Source organism: Polypterus senegalus, chromosome 7 (genome assembly GCF_016835505.1).
Source record: "Polypterus senegalus isolate Bchr_013 chromosome 7, ASM1683550v1, whole genome shotgun sequence".
NCBI lineage: Eukaryota > Metazoa > Chordata > Cladistia > Polypteriformes > Polypteridae > Polypterus > Polypterus senegalus.
Window position 1 is genome coordinate 110,370,689 of NC_053160.1, and position 9,764 is coordinate 110,380,452.

General features: G+C 40.2%; 1 protein-coding gene across 1 annotated transcript in view; it reads right to left on the reverse strand.

The window, feature by feature from the left end:
• pigo (phosphatidylinositol glycan anchor biosynthesis, class O) overlaps window positions 1–9,764 on the reverse strand; it is a 232,297-nt gene that overhangs the window by 174,308 nt on the left and 48,225 nt on the right. Inside the window, exon 4 of the mRNA XM_039757965.1 lies at window positions 8,102–8,245. Coding sequence (XP_039613899.1) covers window positions 8,102–8,245 — 144 coding nt within the window. The remainder of the gene's footprint in view (window positions 1–8,101; window positions 8,246–9,764) is intronic.

Genomic DNA, 9,764 nt, shown 5'->3' on the forward strand with positions numbered 1-9,764 from the left:
CAAGCAAGCGGGAACTTTTGTCAATGCATGATTTCCTGGTACATCCATTACACTGATGCACACATCACAGCTACAAAAATGTTAGAGTCGGAATAAAGCGTTCCTACGACTGATCATTTCGACTACCGGCGAAGCCTTGATAAAAGCATGGTTTTGTGCACACTGAAAAGCAAGCAAAATTAGATGCATTACAGAAAGCGGACTTTGTGGCTCTTACTGGGGATCATTGGACTTCCGTGACCGTTAGTAATTCTAAATACATCTAATTACAAAATGTTCAATGATCACACTGTTTTAGCCTAATGTACAAAATAATTTTGGCTAATGTTACTCAGAGTTTAAAGAGTAAGCTGGTCAAATTACCTTTTATGTTTCTGACTTATTTTTTTAAGAAGAAAACTGCACTTTATGTTGAAATTTTGGTTATTATTATTTAAAGACAATACTATTCTGAAAATGTACTTAAAGTACTTAAACTACCACTTTATTTTTAAGTCTGCCCAATTTTAACCAGGGATGATATTTTTGTTTCTGTTTTGAATTCAAATGCAGTTTAAAAGCTTTTTTTCAGAAATTAAAACAGCTTCAGTTTACAATATTCATGTCCATGTCTATTATTTGATTCTGTAAGCCCACTAAAACCGTTTTAAATTAAAAAAAAAACATTTGCGATTTGGGGCAAATTTACGTGTGCGATTACATACGATTAATCAAGATTAATTCTTACACAGCCTCTAATTAATTGGATTAATTTTTTAATCGAGTCCCACCTAATATATATATATATGTAGATATATATATGTAGATTTGTATATATATGTGTATATACAGTATATATGTAGATATGTATATGTTTATATACAGTATGTATATGTGTGTGTGTATATATACAGTATGTGTATATATGTATATGTATATATATGTATGTGTGTATATGTATATATATATATATATATATATATATGTATATATATATATATATATATATATATATATATGTGTACAGATGTGTGTATATATATCTAGGACTGATGGTCCTGCAGAAGTGGATGCTGATGACTTTTCAGGTTTTTTATGAGTGATGTGCCTGTTGCCAGGTGACAGCCAGAATTCCACAGCTGGTCATGGGTCAAACTCTTCTAAAGAAGCAGTACTGAACAGCCTAGCATAACGCTCAACCCTTCGCGTTCAGCTTTAGAAAACGCTTTTTCAAATGAACCAACTTTTTTCTTACCTTTAGACTCATGTCACTATCTGATGTACTAAACCCCCAGTTCCTATCCTTTTTCTTTCTGCACATAACCAATCACCACACGATAAACGTATTTGTGAAATTAAAACTAGTTATAAGCTTAGACCTCTGAATGGATGGCATAATTAAACATGTATAACGAAAATTGTTTTTAAAGTTCTGAAAACTGAGATCTAGGTTTATAACTAGTTTTAATTTCACAAAGACGTTTATCGTGTGGTGATTGGTTATATGGAGAAAGACAAAGGCTAGGAACTGGGGTTTAGTACGTACGGTAGACACAGCAAACATGCAATAAAGAAAAAGCCTGCTCAGAAAAACATCCATTGAATTCTTCGATCGTATCTCCTACCTCCAGATCACTACCCCAACATTTACACAATATTTCAGTTAAACCTGTGCGATACCCATTCAAATACAGTATCCAGTTTTTTGGAGCCTCGTCACACCTGCCATAAACTTCTCTACACTGAACGTAGACCGAACCCCTTAATGCAAGGGAGCAGCATTACAGTCACGCCGCCGTGCCCCCCGCCACCCATGTCTAATACATGCTTTAATGCATTTCATCGTGAAAAAGTTATCAAGTATTTATCTTAGTATTCTGAATGTTCATTGAGCAGGAATATCATGAAGTCAATGTGCGGCGATTGCTGCCGGCGCCTCTCACTGCAAGAGAAAGTCAGTTTAAGAAGCGCGCAGAGATTAACAACTAGGTCGGGGAACACTTAATATAAAGCATTTAATGTGCTACATTAATTATGACGGGGTTTGAGAAAATCTAGTAAATGAAACATTCATTTTAAGATGAAATTTAGTTTGCAACATTCCACTGACAAAATAAACTACGAGAATAAAGTCAACATGTCGACTTTAATCTCAACATTTACATTTTTTTGTCTTCACTGTGTCCATATTTTTTTCACAGTGGCCTTACTACGCTTCCTTAGGTTTTTCAAGGCCTGTTGTGCCAGTTTTAGTCAAGAAATGATCCATTTCTCATCCGTGATGCTACTTACTTCAGTTTCAACAACACGCATATAGCGATAACAACGTGCTTACCGCAATGCATTATGGGTTATGCAGGTAATTCCTAATGACGTATTCGAAATTCAGCAAGAGGTTACATTTCCAAAGAATATTACCGATGTTGTCGGGAAAAAAAATAATCGCGTCTAAGTGAAGATTTTTATTGATATTTCATAACATTTGGAAACTGTCAGAATGTTTTCTTTATTTTTAAAAAGCTGACAGCGCGAAACCAACTTGTTTTATATGAAAAATTCTCTAATCAAAAACGATCTATAGACAGCTTTTTAAAATTGATGTCACGCAATAAATTTCTTAACTCCTCAATATATCACAACCTACGCGAAATCGCAAATTTCATAAAGGATCAAATGCCTAACAAGCTTTATGTGGCAAAAACAATTGCATTGTAGGTGAAATGACCGCATTTTTATGTAGAAAAAATTTATTTTTAATATATAAAAGTTATCTATTATAATGAAAAATCATCAAATTACATCGTAATGTCGGCATGAAAAAATGACCGCATCTCCAAGCGTGTAAATAGTAGGGTAAAATACTTATGTAAGACCACAAGAGTGCTTCCCCTTTGAAAAATCAGCCATCATTTTGTAAACAATATTGAATACCAATTTGAGACATGAAGAACATGCCTAAGTAAACTGTTTACGCACGAAGTACATACCCAAATGTTTAAAATTTGAAAGTAGTGGTAAAAATGTGCCCTGCACTGCACATTTAATTCTTTTTTTCTCCAGAAAAGTTGCACTTGTCCGCGGACAACTAAAACCAGAAAACACGCTTGTCTGACGGTCAATTTACCCGTGTCGGACAAGTCGGGCATTGGATTTCCGCACCCCTGCCTAAAGAAGAAACTTTTTCCACGTTATACTAATAATGACATGAAGTGTTGTGAAGGATGGCCGGCCGTTTATCCCGGCCAATACCGCCAAGCCGCCAGGTGGAGCCATACTTGCAGCATGGAGGTCCACAGAAGACCAGCAGGGAATCATGGACAATGGAGTTTTTATGCACAGCCCTGCTGGATGCCATGGGGGCCACATGAGGGAGCTGCAGGGAGGACCGAAGATTTCTTTGTACCCTATGACCCGGAAGTTTGTCATAGGAAGAGCGACAGGCTTCCGGGTTGAAGAAAAGAACTTTTACCTGACCCGGAAGTGATTGAGAATCACATGGACTGGGGATTGGGAACACTTCCGGGTCAGGAGATATAAAAGGACTGTGGGAGCTCCCAGATGGCGAGCTGAGCTGGGTGGAAGGGTGGCAACGCGTCTGGGAGCTGGAGGATTGATTTATTGTTATTGATTGTTGATTTATGAGTATAGTGGAGGAGAGGGTGCTTTGTGCACTGTGGCAATTAAATAAAGTCAGAATTTGGACTTTTACCTGGTGTCTGGAGTCGTGGACAGGGGTTCAAGGGAGCGAGAGCACCCCATATCTACCACAGTGGCGTAGTCGGCAGGATACTCTAGCGTCGTTTGCAGAGGACCTGAATCAAAATTTTCTGTGGGTAACGAACCCTGAACAGACAACAGCATCAGGAATCACCCAAAAAGAAATCCAAGTCCAAAATGAGGAAGAGAAAGGGCAAGCAGAGCAATATCGCCAGCGGGAGTGACCTGTGTGCAATGGCCGACGCTCGGGAGGAGTTAAGGAGCTGCCTTTCAAGTCCAGAGAAACCTCCAGGATTCAATGAGCGCTCTGAGGTTCATGCTGGGAACGTTATGGAAAATCCATTTGTTATAACTCACTTTGTCCCATGCATGTACCTCGGAGAAGATCACCTGGAGGCTCCACGGGGAAAAGAAGACTGCCCCGGAGACGACGGCAAGCTCCTGTCGGAACCTGAGCAAAAAGGAGACGACTTCCGCATGACGGCAGCCGACGAGGGACACGGCAGCAAACCTGGTGCTTTCTGGGAAGGAGGAGGTCCGCATCCCGCTGTTTGCGCCTTCGAGCCCGAAGGAACGGACTTGGTCTTTCTGAAGGGGAAGGGGGAGGCGAGCAGAGCACCGCTCAACTCAAAAAGGTAAGGAGGGTCGGGAAATGGCTGTTCGGGATGTCGTAAAAGTAAATAAGACAGACCACAGTCCGCTGAAGGAAGCGACCCGATCCTCAACTGCAGTCTCAGAGAACTCCAAGTCCCAGAAGCCACCGCGAGACCCGTCAGAGCACGTGCCAGAAGCGGGCGTGCTCATTGGCTCCCGGCCAGCAAGTAAGACAGACGAGAAAGTAAGTCTTCTGCCGGCCAAAGTAAATAATATTGACTTGCGGGAACTTGAACGAGCCCATAAATAGTTTTCTACAGGTCCTGACGAGCATTGAAAAGATCGTCGGGGAGTTGGGAGCTGCAGCCAAAGCACCGTTGGAAAAGTTGCGGGACTACGTGCGGCGGTTTGGTAGAGAGCCTCCCGTATTTCATGTGGCAGTGATACAGGTATGTGAAACCCGTACCATATATAAAACAAGAGGAACGCAGTGTAATCCGGGCCTGCTTTTAATAAATAGCGGGTGCCAGTACACTACGTGCCCTACAGGCTGGGATGTTAACCGAGTTGCCGGCGGAAGGGCTAATCGATCCGGGGTAGCTAGACAGTGCTGACTCCCGGAGCGAGGCGGCCCTAAACACGCCGCCACCGATCATTTATAAAATAAAAGGGGTGCAGACAGTAAAGGGTCTCTCTTCATCTAGTAGAGAGACTCAGACTGTGGACAAGCCCCAAATCAAACAGGAGATCCCGAAAATAAAACGGGGGTGTAATAATAAAGAAAGAGGGAAAGCACAATTAGAGGTGGCAGGGGTTTCTCTCCCAGCAAGAGAAGGGTCGGACCTAACATTTCCTAATTGTTTTCAGTCACGCAGGGGGAGAATACCAGGCGGACAGAGTCAGTGTTACGGATGCCGAAGGTTGGGCCACATTTGGAGAAACTGTCCCTTGAGAGAGGGGGACAAGCTGTCAATATGGACTAATATTCCCCCTAGGTTCTCAAGGGACCAAGATGTTCGAATTAATCAAGGCTCAACCAGAACGTCCTCTTGAAGGAAGACTTCCCTCTCGGAGCAGGCCGCTCCGAATGATAATTCGACGCTGGGAGGGGAATACTGTGGAGAATGGCCGGCCGTTTATCCCGGCCAATACCCCCAAGCCACCAGGTGGAGCCATACTTGCAGCATTGAGGACTCCAGAAGACCAGCAGGGCATCATGGACAATGGAGTTTTTATGCACAACCCTGCTAGATGCAACGGGTGTCACAAGATGGAGCTGCAGGGAGGACCGAAGATTTCTTTGTACCCTATGACCCAGAAATTCCTCATAGGAAGAGCGACAGGCTTCCAGGTTGAAGAAAAGAACTTTTACCTGACCCGGAAGTGATTGAGAATCACATGGACTGGGGATTGGGAACACTTCCGGGTCAGGAGATATAAAAGGACTGTGGGAGCTCCCAGACGGCGAGCTGAGCTGGGTGGAAGGGTGGCAAAGCTTCTGGAGCTGGAGGATTGATTTATTGTTATTGATTGTTGATTTATGAGTATAGTGGAGGAGAGAGTGCTTTGTGCACTGGGGCAATTAAATAAAGTCAGAATTTGGACTTTTACCTGGTGTCTGGAGTCGTGGACAGGGGTTCAAGGGAGCGAGAGCGCCCCATATCTACCACAGTGTATAAAGATCACCGGATTTGCCCGTTTGTGATTTTTCTTGTGGGGCTGAATGAATTTAAACAAAGAATTCAAGATGAAATTTGTGGTATCCTAGCTGAGATGTTGCAGCGATCAATGAGGAACCTCAACAGCAGATTGGAATGCATACATACAGGAGAACACCATCTACAGGACGTAATTTTCAGACATTGATAATTTGGATTACTGTCTCTTAAAAGGCAAGTTGTAGTGGTTCAATTGCTGTCAATATAATTTTTTTGTTGGATTTCTTCTATTTATATTGGGTTTTTCAAAAGTTATCATTTTTCTCTGTCACCCTATGTATTTTGGCTAATTGTAATAGTAAGTGCTTTTTTTTAATTATTCAATTTTACTCTGTCAGTGACATTTAGAAAAACTGCTCTGAGTACATTTGTAGATCAAACTGCAGAGTAATGGATTAAAAAAAAAACACTACATTGTGAAGAGGTATGGCGGTACGTTTTAGAAATGAAGATAACAAGCTAACAATTCCAAATTATGAAAAGGCTGACTGTGAAAGTGAAGCACAAAAAAAAAAAAATAAAATAAAAACAGATCAGCTTTGAATAGCGCGTCTGAAGTAACTTGATACCCCCCCGTCCCTAACAGTTCCACTACATGGAAGAAACTTTATACGTCATATGATGTCCTGTAATACTCCCATTCACACTATGGTTAAGGTTATGGTTATGCAAGGGCCTGATTGAGCAAACCAAGTAATATAAACATGTAATTCAATTGGCTGTTCGTTGGAGTATAAGTTTTAAGTAGGTTTTTGGGATTTGCATGATATACTAATTCTAGATTATTTATTGAAAATAGGTCTAATGTTCTCCTAAAAGCTGAAAATACCCCCTTTATCACTATTTTAAATGGCAACTGAAACCTATAGTGCTTGAACTAAGAAACTGCATGCCGCAACACTTCCAAGTTCTATTAAAAGCATTACTTATGAATCAAGTGTAGCATCAAGTTGTTCATCAGGCACATTGTTCTGGAGTCAAAACTATGATCATTAACATGCACTGCACATGTAGAGTAATAGAAGAAATTATTAAGGATAAGATTGAGCAACACATGGCAAGGACAGGAATTTTACTAAACAGTCAGCATGTGTTTAGATGAAGGAGGCCATGCTTTACTAACATGCTGGACGTTTTAGGAGGAAGCAACAAAAGGATATTATGAAAGTGGTGCAAATAATATTTATCTTGACTTTCAGAAAGCATTTGATAAGCACCCACATGTGAGGTTGGGCATCAGACTAAAAGTGGTGGGAGGTCAGGATATAGTGGGTAGATGGATGCAGAATTGGTTAAAACATAGTAAGAAGAAGGTGACTGTATGAGGAACCTTATCAGAATTGGGTGAAGTTAACAGTAGCATACCACGAGTTGAGTGCTAATGCTTGTGCAACTATTTTAACATACAGAAATGAGTTTGATAAGAATATAAACAATAAAATGGTTAAATCTGCAGATGATACAAAGCTATGAGGATTAGCAGATAATCCAGAATCCACTGAATCATTACAGAGGGATTTGGACAGTTTACAAGCCTGAACAGAGTTTTGGGAGATTTAATTTTAATCATTTTAAGCAAATGTATAGTATTACACATAGTAAAAATGTGAGATTTGAACACACAATTAAAAGGGGTGAAAATTAAAAGCACAACTTATGAGAAGGATTTAGGAGTTGTAGTGGACTTGCCACTATCAACTTCAAGTCAGTGTTCTGAAGCCAGAATGTCAAGTTATATAGCATGATGTGCAGAGTGCAAGTCCATTGAGGTTTATGCTCAACCTTTATAACACACTGGTAAAGCCTTATCCGAAATACTGTGTGCAGTTTTGTTCTTCAGTGACAACCAGCTGTACATAATTATTAAATAATTAGTAAAAATAGCTGAAAGGAAAATGCATACAGATTTTTAGAATATTATTACCAGTTATTTATTTCACAAGTAGTACTTTTGGTTGAACAACCTCTTCTTTTAAAACTGTTTATTCATCCCCTTCCAAAAGGAGGAAAGGATTTTATTATAAAATAATATGTACGTAGTTACCTAAACTCCAAGACCCCCCACTATGATTTCAAATGTGGTCAGTACTTACTGCTTGGATAAAGATGTTTGAGAATGCCATTATCCACTGTATGGAGATCTTTCACATTGAAAGATGGAAATGGAAAAGACTGTTGAAAATGTTTGGGAAACAGGCTGTCCCAGGTGTCATCACCCATAAACACAACACGTTTGCCTGCATTGAAAAAAAGAAAAATGTGAGGACAAAGACTTGCCATTAAAACAAATGTTAGTATATCTAGAAAGGAGAGAGCTGGAATGTTGTTGAGAATCTGGCAGCTGTAATTACTTGCAGTCAAGTACAAAAATGACGACAGGTTTTTTTTTTTTTACATATTACACCTTAGATTGATTCATATTGGTTTATAAAATGTCATTTTTTTACCATGTGTACGAAGTACACTTAAATTCTAGCCTGTATATCTCAAAACTGTTAACAACAAAAATATACTTTTAAATAAACATACAGGTGATCAGTGCCTGAAGCTGTAACTCCCAAAAGCCCAATCTCCACCCCCAGCCTCCAACACAGTTTCTGTATACCAATGCATACAACAATAGAAACCCCAACATTCCTGCTGCCTAAAGAAACTTATGTAGTATATGAGTTATACAGTGCTCAGCATAAATGAGTACACCCCCTTTAAAAAGTACGAATTTAATCAGTAGCTCAATGACAAAAGAACAATTTCCAAAATTTTCACAAGGCTGAGTTTTATTGAACACTTGTTTAACTCCATAACATGAAATTAAGATTAATAATATAACTTAGATCACAAAATCTTCTGTTTTACTCAAATTGGTTGAAGCAAAAATGAATACACCCCACAACAAAAACTACTATATCTAGTATTTTGTATGACCACCGTGATTTTTAAGGACAGCACCAAGTCTTCTGGGCATGGAATGAACAAGTTGGCGACATATTGCAACATCCATCTTTTTCCATTCTTCAAGAATAACCTCTTTTAGAGCCTGGATGCTGGATGGAGAGTGATGCTCAACTTGTCGCTTCAGAATTACCCACAGGTGTTCGATTGGGTTCAGATCAGGAGACATACTTGGCCATTCAATCGCCTTCACCCTGTTCTTCTTCAAAAATGCAACAGTAGATTTAGATGTGTGTTTTGGATCATTGTCATGTTGGAAAAGTGCACGACGACCAAGTGCACGGAGTGATGGCAGCATCTTCTCCATCAGTATAGAGCAGTACATTGTTGAGTTCATGATACCATCAATGAAATGCAGCTCCCCAACACCAGCAGCACTCATGCAGCCCCACATAAGGACACTGCCACCAGCATGTTTCACTGTAGGCACCATGCATTTTTCTTTGAAATCCTCACCTTTACGATGTCATACAGTTTTGAAACCATTAGTTCCAAAAACGGTGATCTTTGTCTCATCACTCCAGAGTATAGAGTCCCAGTAGTCTTCATCTTTTTCAGCATAGGCCCTAGCAAATTCTAGGTGTGCTTTTTTGTGCATGGGCTTTAGGAGAGGCTTCCTTCGTGGACGATACCCATGCATGCCATTCCTCTGCAGTGTGCGCCGTATGGTGTCACGGGAAACGGTCATTCCAGTTTAGCTTTCTACTGCTTTAGCTAACTGCAGTGAACTTGCATGGCGATTTTCTTCAAACCTTCTCATCAGAAGACGCTCCTGTCGAGATGTTAACTTCCGTGGACGGCCTG